The 16049-nt window shown below is 57.4% G+C and overlaps 1 protein-coding gene across 10 annotated transcripts; it reads right to left on the bottom strand.

Moving 5' to 3' along the window:
• Nucleotides 1-242: 242 nt before the first annotated feature.
• On the bottom strand, nt 243-14933 carry Sh3glb2 (SH3 domain containing GRB2 like, endophilin B2). 10 transcript variants are annotated; one of them, XM_063244096.1, is made up of 14 exons: nt 14761-14932; nt 11079-11220; nt 10494-10622; nt 5549-5682; nt 5295-5387; nt 4289-4300; nt 3647-3709; nt 2617-2733; nt 2282-2305; nt 1907-1996; nt 1694-1794; nt 1456-1470; nt 1097-1337; nt 243-905 (listed from the first exon to the last, which is right to left on the bottom strand). In XM_063244096.1, exons 1-14 carry the CDS (start codon nt 14821-14823, stop codon nt 798-800), a joined length of 1332 nt encoding a protein of 443 aa, XP_063100166.1. In that variant the 5' UTR covers nt 14824-14932; the 3' UTR covers nt 243-797. The 10 variants fall into 10 exon arrangements, with proteins under 10 accessions (XP_063100166.1, XP_063100168.1, XP_063100167.1 ...); XM_063244098.1 differs by lacking the exon at nt 1456-1470 and having other exon boundaries at nt 14761-14933; XM_063244097.1 differs by lacking the exon at nt 4289-4300.
• Nucleotides 14934-16049: the final 1116 nt, after the last annotated feature.

Raw genomic sequence — 16049 nt, 5'->3', positions numbered from 1 at the left:
ACCTTAAGGTCCAAGGTGACACCTCTCGTCTTTCCCTCCTGTAAGGTGTGGACCCCCTGGCGTGTGTTGGGCTCCACTCCCCACATACAGAAGTCACTCTTGGGGAGAAGTTACTGTGTGCTTCACATGGGGGACCATGCCGCCATGGAGGCCATGCCCGTGGGGAGGGAACAGGGTCCCTGGTATCTGCCTGTTGCCACTTGAGGGCCGCCTGTGCTGTCTGAGACTGACAGGAGCCCAGGTAGAGCACAAAAAGGAGAGTTTATTGTTTGCCATTGGCCAGAGCAAGCAGACAGGCAGGAGTATAAAGACAGTTAAAAAGTGAGTATTGAGGTGGGGGCTGCAGCCGGCACAGCTCGATCTGGGAGCTGAGCAGGGGGGAGGTAGCACCAGGCAGGCACTGCTCCAGGGCCAGGCTGATTCCTGCCAGGCTGCCGCCCCCCAGGACAGCACCTAGCCCCAAACCACTGTGGCCCCGCCAGCTTTGCTGCTGTCCTTTGGGCTCCGGCAGCTAAAAGGCAGGTGTTCTCTTCTTGTCAAGTGCGCCCTGAGATCCTAGGCCCGCCTGGGTGCCAGCACTGCATCCCTCCCTCCCAGGGCCAGGAGGGCTGGGGTGTGCAGGGGTGCAGCAGGCCAGGCTCCAAATCACAGGTCAAAAGCAGGACTGGTGGAAGGGCTGGGGCCTGCGGCCCGTCAGGCACCCTGACCACTGGAGGACAGGGTACAGTGGAATGGGGCTAGTCCCCCCGCGTGGGAATCTGTCACCAACACAAGATAGTGGCAGGGCCTTGGCCTGCTTAGCTGAGCAGTTCCAAGTAGGTGACAGGCACCTTCCCCTTCTTGTTGCCTCTCTCGCCAATGAGCCAGTCCGGGTCCATGCCAGGCAGGCTGTAGACGGTGATGAGCTGTGGAGAGGGCCATGGGCAACACTGACCCCAGGAGGGAACACAGCTGCCATCTCCACAACCAGGTGTCCAGACCCCAGGGGCAGGCAGTCACCGTGCTGGGCAGGGCTGTCTGCTTCTGGGATCCACCTCCTCCTCCCCCGGCAGACGCTGAGTCCGGCTCCAGTCTGACAATGCCTACTTTTGCCTACCTCATCGGCCAGCAGGGCCAGCTCACTGCTGTCAGCTGCCTCGTAGTCATAGAGCACCCGGGCCTTTCGGGTTCCACTAGCTGGGGGTGCAACCTCCTCCAGGCAGAGTGCAGCCTCTCCTGGGGCAGCCAGGCCGGCTACTGTGGGCACCACCGGCATGGTGGCTGCAGCAGTGGTGGGTGAGGTGGTGCTCAGGGGTGGGGAGGCGGGCTCCGTGGTGCCCACAAACGTGCCTGGGAATCTGGAGGCAAGGGAGTGTCTAAGTGGCCACTGTGCCTCAAGTGAGGGAGCCCCATGTGTCCCACGGGACACCCCCAGGCTAGCCCTCCAGCCCCAGGCAGCCCCTGCCCACTACTTACATGGCGCCCTGGGAGCTGGCAGCACAAGGGAAAGCAAAGCAAGCGGGGGTGAGATGGTCCTGCCCTGTCCTCATCGCCCCCCCCTCCTCCCCGGCATTCTGGGGACTCAGAAGTTCCCCAAGGGTAGCCACCACCCTTGGGCGTCCAGGCAGGCCTTGGGCAGAGCCCCACTCCTGGTCCTGTGCCAGGCTTCTGGGCTCACAGGACGGGCTGGGCTACGCCCTGGGTGGGGCCACACCTGCCCAGCTGCTTCTGCAGGTCCAGCATGTGGCGGTAGCATTGTGCGTAGTAGGTCGTCTGAGACTTGACAAACTCGTGGAGGCAGCGCAGGTGATTCACCTAGGGAGGTCAGAGCTAGGCTGAAGCGTGGGGGCCCTTCCAGTGCCCTGTGGGCCCACTCCCACCCCAAGGCCGCTCTGTGACTCTACTGCCTGGCAGTGTGGCCACTCACGTGGGTGCTGCTGATGCCCTCCAACAGGAGACGGGTCACCTCGGCCTGCCGGTCAAACTCTGTCTGGGCCACACGGAGCTCCTGCTCAGCCTGGGCAGGGCATGCAGAGTGTGAGAGTGAGCAGCTGCCCTGCGCCCCAGGGTCATCTGCAGAGATGTCACCTCCCCTGGGGCCTCAGCTCCCCTTGAAGTTGAAGCCCACTTGGGAAAGGGCACCACTTGGTGGAGGCCCTCAGGGCCCAGCTGTGCCCCAGGCAACTAAAGCCAATGCCTCCCATAGAGGAGACCCCTATGTCCCAGGGCACAGGCCCTACTAGAAGCACCCCGAGTCCACACCCTGCCACCTCCCAGACCCTAGCCCAAGGGCCCAACTTACCTTGTCTACCTCGTCATTCCAAAGCTGCGGGGACCACAACAGCACTGGTCAGCAGGACAGGCGACAGCCAGCCAGACCCAGCTCCAGGACCCCCAACCTCCTGCCCTCTGCCCCCACTCGGCCACACTTGGAGGTGAGGGCACGGAGTGACACTCAGCCCATCTGACATGCCACATGCAGGGAGGGGGACAGCCAGCCGGGAAGTCCCGCTGCACCTACAGCGCCAGCCCCCTGCTGAGTGAGGCATGGACAGAGCCCGTTGTCCCACCCCGGACTCCTGGCTAAGGCTAGAGGGCTGGGAGGCAGGACGTGTGACCCTGGGCCAGTCACTGAACCTTTCTGTCCTCCAGCAGAGAAAGGCAGCCTCGGGCCTGAGTCACACTGGGGCTCAGTGGCAAAAGAAAAAAACAGGGTGATCTCCACCCTCCTGGATGTTTCTCCTTCCACTCGGCCTGGGGCAGGGGACGGGAAGTGTCATCTGGAGTCTAGAGAAGAAAGACCCCCCCTCCCCCCGCCGCGACTTAGACCCAGCTATCCGGCCACTCTGGGGACCCAACTAGGACAGCGGACAGTATCTCGCCCAGCACAGGCCACCATGCCAGGGCCTAGCAATAGGACAGTGTGTGTCCAGTGCAGTTAGGGCCCAGCAACAGGACCAGGGGTGTCCAGTGCAGTTGGTACCTCAAGGGGCAAAGACCAGCTGCAAGTGACTGCGTGGATCTCACACCATCATGCTCAGGTGGGCGAGCAGGCTGCAGGGCCAGCACACAGGCCCTTGCCCATGGGGACATCGAGGGTGGGAAATGGGTGGCGTGGCTGTGACAGTAGTGTGAGTAGCCTCACTCCCACACTTGACCGGGAAACTGACCAGTCTGACCAAGCCGACTGGAGACCCAGGGCACAGCCAGCCTCCCTGCAGGCCATAGCTGTCTGTCCTCCTCTGGGGACAGGCCCTAACCTGGAGCCAGGCTCGGGGTAGTCAGGTCTCCCTGTCCTTCCTGGTCGCTGAACAAGTGGGATGGGGTGGCCACCTCAACCTTCATCTGGGAGTCTGGGTCAGGGAAGGCAGGCCCAGGCCTCTGCTGCACCTCTGAGCAGTCGGAACAGAAGGCACAGGCAGCAAGGGAGGGAGGGCAGGAAGACTCTAGGCGCCAGGGGACGGGATGGGGCTGCCTGCAGTTTCCAGTGCAGCTGGCTCAGTGCAGCTGGCTGAGCCACCATGCTCTGCGCTTTGCAGAAGCAAGCCTGGCCGTGACGCAGTCCCTGGGCTTTAGGCTCTGTGTCACCTGCTGCCTCCTGGCTCCTGCAGGGTCAAGCCCAGTAGGGCCAGGGGTGCTGGGGCAGGGTGGGGCATGGGGCGCTTACCGCGGAGGCGCTGGCCGAGAGAATGTAATTACGAGGTCTAGTCTCCTGAAAGTCAGGCACCGTCTGGCGGGGAATAGATTCATGGGGAGAAGGGGTCACCCTGGGCCAGGGCTGGGGTTGAGGCCAGGAGGCTGCCCCACAAGTGCCAGTGGCCCCTGCCCCAAAGAGAGGAGGACACAGAGACACCACAGAATCCCTGCGCCTGCTTCTGGCACTGGCCGGCACCAAGATGGTGGAGGGGCTAATCCAGTGACCTGGGTGGATGAGCTGGGGACCCCAAGAGGACCCCACCCCGGACCCTGGCCCACTCCAAGACCCCATTCAGGCCTACAGACCCCCCCATGGCCCACCCCACTCAGCCACTCCACCCCAGAATCTCCACACACCATGTCTGCGGTTCCTGCGTCGAGGCCCAGGCCCTCCCCCGATGAAGGTGGACAGATGGATGCATAGATGGACATAGTGACAGGCGTTCAACCATTGCAAAAAGCTGCCTGCGGGCTCCAGCCTGTGCGCCTGCTCCAGGCACACGGGGCTCACCAAGCAGAGTGCAGCTGCTTGCAAACCGCCCAAGGACGCCCCCTGGACTGGCCACACGGTCCAGACCAGAAGCAGCACAGCACGCGGGACAGGTATACTCACATCTCCCTCACACTGAGCCAAGTTACCCAAAGCAGGACGGCAAGGAACAGAAACAGAGAGTTAGTGAGTCCAGAGCGCAGGGCAGGCGGGATGCAAGGACGCGTGGGAGGCCCCGCCGGACTGTGTGGGTAAAGGCTGGAGCAGAGGGGGCCAGGACACTGAGCTAGGAGCACTGCTCCTTCTTGACCTATGCTGGACTGTGTGGGAGAGGGGCTGCCTGGGAAAGGGGGTGCCCTGACCTGGCTGATAGAGAAGTTCATTCTGGTGTGAGGCTGCCCTCACCTCAGTGACAGGAAGGAACATCCTGCCCAGGTGACTCAAGAGCTCATTCCAGTGGCCCCAGGCCCACCTGGCCACTGACTTTGGGCAGCTGAGACTCTACCTGGCTCTTATAGGAGGCAGGGTAGACCCAGCGGTGGCCCCAGGGTTCCAGGGTCATGGCAGCTGGGAGCCCACTTGGGCTCACCTGGGTGGGGCTGGCACTTGTTGGCCGAGCCTGGGAACTCACAAGTGGCTGTCCCCAAGCAGGCCTGAGCCCCTGGCATGCAAGGGAGAGCTTGTCCACTCCTGGCCTAGCCGGGCTGGGTCAGCTCATGCATGTGCCACTGGCCTGGCAGAGCAGGAGAGCGATGGCACAGGCCCCGAGCTACAGACAGCCCCGAGCGGGCGGGCTATGTGTGTTCTCCACACCCTCACGGGGGAGCCTGGGCCACAGGTCAAGCAGCAGGAAGGGTTAGTAGGGAGCCATGCCTGGGCAGAGCATCTGGGGAGGCAGCAAGGGCATGTGAGAAACCCCAGCTGGCTGTCTTGGCGGCTGTGGGTGCCTGCACCCTTTCTGGGAATGTCTGCCCTGGGACCACCGGAGCTCCCCTGGAGGCGGGGACAGACGTGACTGGCCAGCTCAGGCCTGCCCCAGCCAGAGAAGGGACAGAGGTCATGCCAAACACCAGGTCTCCCAGCAGCTCCCACCAGAGCCAAGGGCTGGGAGGCTGGTGGGGACACTGACCGTGGCCTTGGCTTCTGCGGCCTTGGCCTTCTTCAGCCGCGCTTTGCAGGCATCCAGGTCCAGACGGCGGTTCTGGAGGAGCCGCCTCTCCTTCTGCAGGGTGGATGTGGGGAGCAGTGAGGCCCAGGACGGGTACAAGAGCTGTCTGCTCAAGACAGGGAAACTGGTCCCCACATCATTCAGGATGCAGGAGCCACTTCTAGGTAGGAAGGCCCCGGAGTTCCAGGTCCCCTGCGTGGGCTGAGGGTCCTCACCGAAATTGTCTTCCAGTCCCCTTCCAGGAAGTTGCGCAGGGGCGTGAGGAAGCTGACAGAGGCTGTGTGGATGAAGTCCCTCTCGGCGGCCCCCAGGCGCTTCTCAGCCTCCGACACCTTGAGCAGCGTCTTCCCTGGGGAACAGGGCTGAGCGTGGGGCCAGGTCCAGGCTGTGGACCCCCAGGCAGTCAGGCAGAGCGCCAGCAGGCGGCTAGGGACTGGCGGGTGCATAGTGGGTCCCCCCAAAATGACATGTTGCAGCCACTAATGTGCACGAGACTCTGGGCTTCAGCTCAGAAAGATTGGGAGGGAATCCTGGGATGCCAAGAAGAGAGGTGGACAAATGCTGGCCCCTAAAAGTACCATTAACTGCACCCCACCACCGGAACCGTCTACCTGCAGACAGAAAACTGACCAAAGGCAGAGAACACACTGCCAGGCATGAATTAAGGCACCTCCTGATCTTGGTAGTGACAGTGCAGGTGACAATGTGGCCTGGGGATGCTGCTGGCTGCTCAAGCTCTGTGGCTTTATGGGGGGGGGGCCAACAAGAACCAGCTCCGGCAACAGAAACACAAAAAAGGCCGTGGGACACCACTGAAATGTCAGCAGCCTCGATGGCACACAGCTGGGGAAGCAGCCCAGTAGCCAGCCTGGGGCCAGGGTGGACACAGGATGGAAGCAGCCCGCTTGGGACCCAGTGCAGTGGAGCCGAGGAAGCTGTCCCAATGGAGCCGCATTCTCGGCACTGCAGACACTCAAACACAGGCTCCGACCGTTCACTGCGGGCCGGGCGCTGACCAGAAGAGTCCTTCGGGAGCTGAGCTTGAAAATGCAGAGAGGAGGGTGGTGCAGAGACCTTAGGAGCTGCACCTGCAGGAAACAGACTCTACAAAGAGCTCAGGTGAAGTCTCAAACCAGCTGGGGCAATCACAGCCCACAGGCAGGGGAGAAGAATGCAAAGCTGCCTTGTTTATCTGAGGTGTCAACATTTCTGCGGGGACTGTGAAGCCACACCTGTAATCCCAGCTGTTCAGGAGTCTGAGGGAGAAGAGTCCCAAGTTTGAACCTAACTTAGGCATCCTACCAAGACCTTGGCTCAAAAGAGAGCACAAACACTGGGCCGGGCAGGGCAGCTGCCCAGCACACACAAGGCCTGGGTTCTGCTATTACAACTGCAGGGAATACGATGAGACACAGAAAGATGCAAGGGAGTGGGTCCACAGAGAAGGGAGAAAAGGAACCAATAGACACCACAGCGACAGAACTAACAGAAAGTGTGACGGTGATGTATCGTCAGAACAAGAACATCAGTAAAGCGACATCATTTTAAAAACAAACAGACGGACAAACAGAAGAAGCCCTAAGGTGGAACAGTGTAATAACGGAGATGAGAAATCCACTAGAGGGGCTCAGCATTGCATCTAAACTGCAGAAGGAAACCGTCAGCCACTTTGGATACAGCATTAACAGTTACTCAGTGCAGAAAACAGATGATCAGAAAGAAAAACGATCAAAAGGAAAACAAAGTCTCAGAAATCCCTGAGACGGGACTTGGGAATGGCATCAGAGCCTCCAAATTTGTGTGAGGGAAGCACTACAAGTCCCAACCTGCTGGGTGTCTGATTCACCAACTTCATGTTCTCTAGGACGGAAGAACGAATTCCAGGAACAACGGAGATGAAGAGGGGGAATATTTGGGCTCGGACACAGCTCCATGGTGTAAGTGCCTACACCTGGCAAGTGCAAGGTCGTGAGTTTGATCCCCAGGACAAAAAAACAAGAGCAGGAAATACTGATTGAGAAAGCTCCTGCCAGAAGGACAGGCAGGGATACCCAGAAGGCGAGCTGCCACTTCTCAGGGGAAGTTTTATAAAGCACAACCATGTGGGTACACTGTGGGTTACCAGCTACGACTGACCAGTAAGATAGCAATGACACTGGTCCGATGGGGGAAGCAAGTCCCATGCTGAGTAGGCACCGGGAGATCAAAGGACCCTCAGGTTGGAAAGATTTTCAAGTCATCGGTGGTGGGGCGGGTCTTCGCTGGACCTGTTGTTACCTGTCACTTACCTCATCCCTGGGGAGTAAGCAGGCCTGGTCCTTTTGTTGCTGTCTGGAGGCCTGGCCCCCCACTGACATGTCCCTGGCCACAGTCACCATGCAGTTTTACCTTCTGTCCTGACTGGGAGCGGGGCCCAGCCCACAGGATTCCTACCTAACGCAGGTGTGATGACTCCAGTAAATGAACCAGCAATTGAGAAACAGGAATCCCAGGAAAGGGGAGAAAAAAATATTGAAGATACAGTGCCCCAAACATTCTGAATCACAGAAAACATGAACATACATATCAAGAAATTCATGATTTTAAATAGAGGGAAAAAGAAAACAGAAAAGGTCCACACTTGTGGCGTCATGAATTATTACAAGACAAAGACAAAAAGCCCTGAACCCGATGAGAGAAAAACAATTCAACCATGGCAGCGCACTGTAAGGTTAGCAATTTATTTCTCACAGAAATCACGGGAGCCAGACAGCAGGCAGACTGCGTAACCGTAGGGAAGGAAGCAAGCTCACCCGAGAAGGCAGAAAAAGGCACTGTCAGATAAAAAGCTCCTTGGTAGTAAACACAGTAGAGAAATCCTTCAACTTGGGCTAGGCCGCGGTGGCACACGCCTAGAATCCCAGCACTCGAGAAGCTGAGGCAGGAGGGTCATGATCTGTGATGAGACCCCAGCCGGCTGCAGCCGAGGTTAATCCTGAGCTAAGATGCAGTACTGGCCCCTCACAGATGACAACCTCAGAGGGGGACTGTGGACTCTCACTGGCCTCCCAGCTCAGCAGCTGCAGTGGCAGATGAAGAGGTTAACCAGTTAGCCACGATGCATTCCTGCCTGCTTTGCGCAAAAATGCTTTGTGCTGTCCTTGAGCCCCTCACTTCCTGGAGCCTCCAACACAAACCCCACGTCAACACTGGGGTCTGGAGGCAGGGGTCTGAGTCCTCCTTGTGGCTCTGAACATCCAGTTCCCCTTTGTAACTAAAATATATCTCTTTTTTTTTTCTTTCGGTACAGGGGATCGAACTCACAACTGCCTGCTTGCAAAGCAGGTGCTTATGCCACTGAGCTAAATTCCCCAGTCCCTAAAATATATCTGTTGTCCGTGTCTTTTTCAGTGTCACACCCCTGAGAGTAGAGAAGACCGGTGCTGAGCTACACACTGAGACCCTAACTCAAAAAACAGGAAAGAAATTCAAGTTCAAAGGCAATGACATGACATATACCCTGAATCTATAAAGAGCAATTAATTACAGTTGAACATGAAAAATGATAGAATTGTCTCTTCTATTAACTGACCTGCCTGCATGAAAGCACACTATAAAACTTGTTGGCTCTGAAACTCAGATGACAGTAACAGCACAGAGAAAGGACGAGAGAAGGTGGCTGTATGGCAGCAGTTTCCAGTTTTCTCTGGAAGTTAATTAGCACAGCTTAGTAGACTGTGTAAGTTAAAACTCATACTGTACTCCCTAGAATAATCACTAAGAAAACTTTAAGCACCTGCCTGACAAGCAAGAGGCCCTGAGTTCAATTCTAGTTACTAAAAACAAAACCAAAAAGAAATTTAAATGTTACACTAGAAAATATAACACAAAACAAGACAGTAAAGGAGAAGGCAGAATGAAAACGATCTCTAAATGCTAAAGAAAACAGTAGCATAGTGTGCATGTAAATCCAACCACATCAAGGATTGCATTAAATATAAATGGGCCAGCACACTAGTCAAAAGGCAGTGCTGGAGCTGGGCACGGTGGCAGAGGCCTGTGATCCCAGCACAAGGGAGGCACAGTCAGGAGGATGGCTGGGAGGGAGGCCACCTTGAACTACATGGCAAAACTGTCTCAAAAAACAAAACGAACCAAAAAAAAAAAAGCAGTGCCTGTCAGAATGGATTTGTTCTTATTTACAGGCATGGGGGTACATGCCTGTAATTCCAGCACTGGTAGGCGGAAGCAGGAAGATCAGCATGAGTTTGAGGCCAACAGACTACAGTGGGAACCCCATCTCAACACCCTCCCCCCCAAATGACACTAGGTGAAAGAAGCTGGGTGCAAATGACAGCTATAATGATCTATTATAATGATCTATTTACAGGAAAGACAAACTTCTAGAGAACACAGCACACCAGTGGTTGGCTGGAGGTGGAACAGGAATTGACTATAAAATAGGATTGTAGAGATATTTGTGAAACTCCATACATTTACTAAAAACCACTGAACTATACGTTTATTTTTAGTGTACATCTGATAGCATGTAAGTTTACACTTCCAACAAATTAAGAAACCGAAGGACTAAGGCAGGGATGGCTCTGGCCGGGCTGCTGTGGGTTGACACCTGCAGTGCATGGCCAAGGCACTCGCGGCCCCAGTAACACTCCAGGCTGGGGTGCAGTTCAATGAATGCTCACTCTGGGCTGCATCCCTAGCACCCCCAAAACCCTCACAAATTCATACAAGTCAAACTGATTATGTGAGGACCAGATGGCTTCCCCCGCCCCCCATTCTGTAATGATAGAGATTTTTACAATTTGAGTTATTTTTTTGAGACACGGTCTTGCTGTGTGGTTTAGGCTGTCCTTGAACTTACTATGTAGCCCAGGCTGGCTTTGCATCTGTGGTGATCCTCCTGCCTCAGCCTCCTGAGTGCTGGGATTACAGGCATGTGCTACTGTGTGCGGCTTTACAGTTAAAATGAATTCAGGTATCATTTATATGTTTTTTTTTTTTTTCCATCCCATCCGGGAGTTATTTTTATATGTTTTTTTTTAAAGTAAAGAAAGGGAAGAAGGAAAGAAGGAAGCCACAGGAGAAAGGAAGAAAGGCCAGCGAAACTCAGGGCCAGGGCCAGCCCCAGCCCCAGCCCCCAACCGGTGTGAGGCCACTCACCATAGGGTGTGGTAGCCCCCAGCTCGCTGGCCGCCTCAGCCATGTATTGGGCCAGCAGCTCCCCATTGGTGACCCTGGAGGGCACCTTCCTGTCCAGTTTCTCATACAGGAACTCCTCCACGCGGGCACCTGTGGGGACATAGCAGCCAAAGCCACAGGGCTCTCTGGCCCAGCTGGGGACTCCCAGAACAATCTCCCCTGCGCCCATCTTCATCCCACAGGAGGAAGCCACAGCTCGGAGACACAGGTGCCTGCTCGAAGTCATACAGTGGGAGGAGAAGGGGGCTGATGGGACCCAAGTCAGGACTTTCCACTTCCCCCACACAGACAAGGTTTATGGAGCACGGTCTGTGTCTGATCCCAGGAGCCCTTGGGACCTGTCAGCCATAGGGCAGAGTGACGACAGACCAGCAATGGCCTTGGCCCTGGCCAGACCCTTGTGACAGGGTGTGCCTGCCTCTCCTCTGTGTCCGCATCCACACACTTCACCTCCTCAGGTGAGACCTGGCACTTCCCTGAGCCAGGAGCCTCCGGCCCAGCACCAGGGCTCGCCTGTGTTTCCCAGGGCGCTGTGCCCCCACTCACTGGGGTTGGGCTGCAGCAGCACCTCTGTCTGCCGCAAGATGCGCTCAGTCCAGTTCTTGGTGCTGTCCGCCCGTGCCAGGAGCGTTTCAAAGTGGGCATCGAGCTCAGTCTTCTCAGCCTGGCCGAACTTCTCCTCCGTGAACTGTGGGTTGGGGCAAGGAGCCGGGATCAGGTCAAGGACCCTTCTGGGCCAGCGAAGGGACAGTCCTTCTAAGGTTCCGACTGCCCTCCATGGAGGCAGGTGGGCCTGAGGGTGGGGGTCACAGCTTCTCCAGGTCCAGCAGCAGCCCCACCTCTCCCTCCACACTCTTCCCAGCAGCTGGGCACCTCTAGGGCCCTTCAGGCAGGGCGCTTGGGAAGCCACCTATAGGGCCCTAGAGGCCTGACAGGGACAGGCATTGGCAGCAAGAGTGCAGGGGACAGATGGGACACAGAGCAAGGTCCAGGCCTATCTGGGCTCCATGGGCAGCTGGGAGCCCGAGAGGGGGCCTGGCTTGGAGCCCTGGCTGCCTGCGAGATGGGGCTGCTGCTCCAGGCCCTGGGCAGAAGCCTGGGGATAAGGGGAGTGGTGGAGAGGGCTCCTTGCTTGGCTACTGGGTGTGGTGGCTGGAGGACATGGCCAGCCCATCAGAGTCAGCCTCTGGGAACACAGAGCAGCCAAGAGGGCCATCTAGAAACACCCAGAAATGGGCCTGCCTCTTGGTCCCCCTGATCTAGAAAGGTCCTGGAACCAACTGTTCCCATTTCACAAACAGGGACACCTAGGCTTTGGCCAGGTCAGGGAACAGGGCTTGCTCAAGGTCATAGCTGGACAGTGAAAGGGCAAAGACCTCAGGTGTAAGATAAGGATGGAGTAACAAGGACCCTGTGGCTGGCCCTGGGCTGGGGGCATCACACCCAGAACTCGGGGACTTCCAAAAGCAGAGGGTCACTGTCCCATTTCTGGGATGTGGCTACTGAGCCTGAGCCTGGCCAGCACACGGGGGCTGGAGCCCTCAGAGAGGCAAAGCCACTTGGCAGTGATGAGTCATCACAGGCTGCAGGACAGACAGCCTCACTGCCACGGTGCTCAAGGCATCAATTATGTAGCAGGCTGGGCTTGCATTTCTCCCTGAAGGCTCAGTGGGCCTCAGCTGCCTCCTCTCCTTCACAGCCCCCAAACTGGGGCAGAAGGGGGGTCTCAGGCCACCTCTGCCTGGGGACCTGGCACAGTGCCCTATTCTAGGTGTCAGAAAGTCACCTCTGTGCCCTCAGTTTACCCTTAAAGTGTGCAGCTAGATCAGCACCCTCTCTGGGCTTCATCAACAGTGGGCTTTGTTTTTGTTTGCTTTTTGAGGCAGGGTCTCTGTAGTTCAGGCTGGCCTGGAACTTGCTTATGTAACCTGGGCTGGCATATAGTGACCCTCCTGCCTCTGCCTCCTGAGTTCTGGGGTGACAAGAGTATAGCAGCATGCTCAGCTGATCAATGGTTTGTCTTCGCTCTCTTGCAGGGCTGGTGATGCAAGCCAGGGCCTCATACATGCTGGTGAACGCTCCCCACTGAGCTGCTGGTGAATGGTAGCTGGTGTTACCCTTGCCCGGAATCTCTGGCCCTTGAAAGCTACCCTATGGCGTGATGAGTCACACTAACATGCACCTCAGCCCCTGAGATCCATACCCATCAGGCCACCAGGCCCTCAGCTTCTGGCCCTCGCTGGCTCTCCTGCCCCCTCTGCCCCATCAAGAGGACAGCAGTCTCTCTTGCTCTTCCTGTAGGCTGCTGTGGCTGCCACCTCCAGCAGTGCAAGGCCTTCAGTTCCCGCCAACAGCACCATGGCCGGCCGCCAGCTCCTGCCCCTAGGTGTCCCAGCTGAACCTGCTCTGGGTTCCTCTGCCTTGTTGCCCTAAACTAGGCCACTCTGGCACCCCGAAATACCCCCTACCATCCAGGCCCAACTCCAGGCCTCCCAAGGGGTCCTGCCCTCCAGCGCCTCCTAGTCCCTGGTCCTGCAGCACCAACCCCTAGGAAGACCACACACAAAATACTAAAGCATCCGTGGCCAGACGATGGGGTGCACCCTTGTGATCCCAGCACTAGGGAGGCTCAACCAGGGCTACGTATCTAGATCCTGCCTCAAAAAAACCAACAAAACCAAACCAAATACTGAAGAAGCCCTCCAGGCCTGCAGACTCACTGCTTCTCTCTGGTCCCCAGGCAGGTCCATGCTGCCCTCTCCTGCCAGACCACATTCCAGACCTCTATCCCCTCTGGCCAGCCACCTTGTTTGGCTCCTGTTAAGGCTGCTCCCAGCAAGGAGGTGGCAGCAGGGGGTGGGCGGGCAGAGCAGAAGAGAAGGAGAAAGCCTCTATTTATATGGCACCCAACTCCCTCCTCCACCGGCCAGCCGCCTGCCAGTCCCAGCAGCCTGGGCCTTGGTGCTGGCTGCCCTCCAGCAGGGACCCTGGGGCGGCTGTTGGCCCCAGCAGGCAGAGCAAGGCCACAGCCCCAGGTCTGGTGGCAGGGCCCAGGTGGCAGCAGGAAAGTGGCAGATCAGGTTCTTCTCCCCTCCATGTGGGAGATAAGCAGTTGCCATACCAACCGGGAGGCCTCCCCCACCAGCCCAGCTGGGCTGGGATCTGGGTTCCCCTACAACTTGCCAGGGCTGGGGTTGCTCCCCAGGCTCACAACAAGGGGCGGGGAGTCTCTCAGGGAGCTGTGCTCTCTCTTGGGAACATGAGTTCCTCAAGGGGACACTGCGCTTTCTAGTAAACACGGCCACATGGGCTTCTAGTCTCCTCCGTTGTCAACAACAGGACTGCTCCCCTGAGCCCAGCAGGCCTGCGCCTCCTTCCCAGAGGTAGGGAGGGAAGGGACTTGGCCAAGGTCACATATGGTGCCGTTGTGGGGTCACCCATCAGGAGCTGCCTGTGATGAGCACAGTGTGCAGAGTCCACAAGTTCTCCTGCCCATCTTGGACGTGGAGAGACTCACCCCACTTCTCAGATGGAAAACCGAAGCCCTAGCAAGACGCAGCCCCTCTCCCAAGGTCACAGGACGGGCATCACACCATATCTGACTCAGGTGTTCCTGATGACATCAAGCCCCTCGGCTTCTCCTCCCTCACCCCAAAAGGATGCACTGGTTCCAATCTCAGCATTAAGGTCTGGGCGGCTTCCCAAGGAGGGCGCCCTCTCTCCCCATTCCTAGGGAAGCAGAAGAAACTGGCCCCCCGGAGGAGAAAGGAGACAACTCCTGGCTTCCGGCAGGATCATCTAAGTGAGCAAAAGGGACGCAGGGAGCACAGAACCATCAGCCCATTGTAGAGTGGGGAAGACTGAGGATATGGGAAAGGGTTGCAGGGGGTGTACGGTCCCTGGGTCTGGACCCAGGCCTCCAAACGTCCCGCGGGGCCAGGAGCGCTGCCGGGCAACGGCAGGGAGGCAAGGCCGGGGCCGTGGGTCAGCCTGGGAGTCTAGATGCGGGCGCCGCACCTCTCCCCTGCCCGGGGCAGAATCTGAGCCACGCAGAGGTAGCGGGAGGTTAGGGCGCCCCCCTACTTCCGATCTCGCACCCCTTCCCGGGAGCGCCCCCAATTGCTGGGCGCCCCGCACGGTGGCGGCGCAGCAGCGCGAGGATCCCCGCGTCCCCAGGCCCCGGGAGCGCCCGCCGCGCCCACATCCGGGCACCGGCGCCAGGCCTCACCTGCACCGCGCGAGTGAAGAAGATGCCCGCGTCCGACGCCAGCTTCTTCATGTTGAAGTCCATGGCGCGCCCGCCACACACGCGCACGCACGGCCGCCCCGCCGCGGGCCCGAGTACAGCCCGCAGCCCGCAGCCCCGGCCCCGCCGCACCGCGCCGCACCCGCGCCCGCACCCGCCCACCTGCTGCCGCCGCCGCCGCCGGGTCCCTGCGCGGAACGGGGCGGGGCGGGGCGGGGCGGGGCGGGAGGAGCCTCAGGGTGGGCGGAGCCTGCGGGACCCGCGGCCGTGCTTACTGCTGCCCCCTGCCGGCCTCTGCCGGCACCACAGGCTGACCTGCTTCCTAGCCCTCGCGGGCGTAAGGCCCGAGGGAGGAGAACATGCAAGCCGCACGCTCCTGCCAGACTTCTGTTTTTTGGTGGTACTGGGATTGAATCCAGTTTTTCACTGAGCTTCACCCCCAACCTTTTTAATTCTGTGTTTAAGGACAAAATCTCCCTGAATCACTCAGGGGCCTAGGCTGGGCACAAACTTGTGATCCTTTTTCCTCAGCCTCCCAGAAACCTGGGATGACAAGGGTGGCTTGTCATGGCTTGGCTTGGGTCTTTTTCTAATGATTTTTACCGGTTTTATTTTTAATTGACAAATAAGAGTTGTATTAAAAAACTTGTGTATATTTGGGTTAAGCGTGGTGGCTTCTGCCTGTTACACCAGCACTAGGAAGGCTGAGGCAAGAGGATTGCTGTTAGTTCAGGCCAATCTGGGCTACATAGTGAGACCTTGTCTCTAAAAAATGAAACAAAACAAACCATTGTATACTTTGGGGAAACAAATTGATATTTTGCTTTATTGTTTTGTTTGAGACTGGATCATGCTAAATTACCTAGGCTGGCTTCAAACTTGTGATCCTCCTGTGCCACATCCCACATTCTGGAAGTACAGACATGTGTGCCACCACACCCAGCCAAAGCAATATTTTGATGTGTGTTTACACTGTGGAGTGATGAGATCAAGCTAATTAACTATCTCCCTAATCTATTCATTTTGTGACCTATTAATTCATATGTGTAATGAGAACATTTCAAATGTACCTTGTAAGGCAAAAAAATGTTGGGGGGGGCTGGGGATTTAGCTCAGCGGCATAAGCGCCTGCCTTGCAAGCAGGGAGTCGTGAGTTCGATCCCTGGTACCGATAAAAACAAAAAAAAAATATTTTTTTTTTGAGACAAAATGTCTCTACCTAGGTTAGGCTGTCCTTGAGTACACTATAAAACCCAGGCTGGCTTTCAGTT

Source organism: Cavia porcellus, unplaced genomic scaffold, assembly GCF_034190915.1.
Source record: "Cavia porcellus strain 051 isolate PalLab524CR breed Dunkin Hartley unplaced genomic scaffold, mCavPor4.1 scaffold_49, whole genome shotgun sequence".
Classification (NCBI taxonomy): domain Eukaryota; kingdom Metazoa; phylum Chordata; class Mammalia; order Rodentia; family Caviidae; genus Cavia; species Cavia porcellus.
This window is presented reverse-complemented; position numbering and strand designations above follow the sequence as displayed.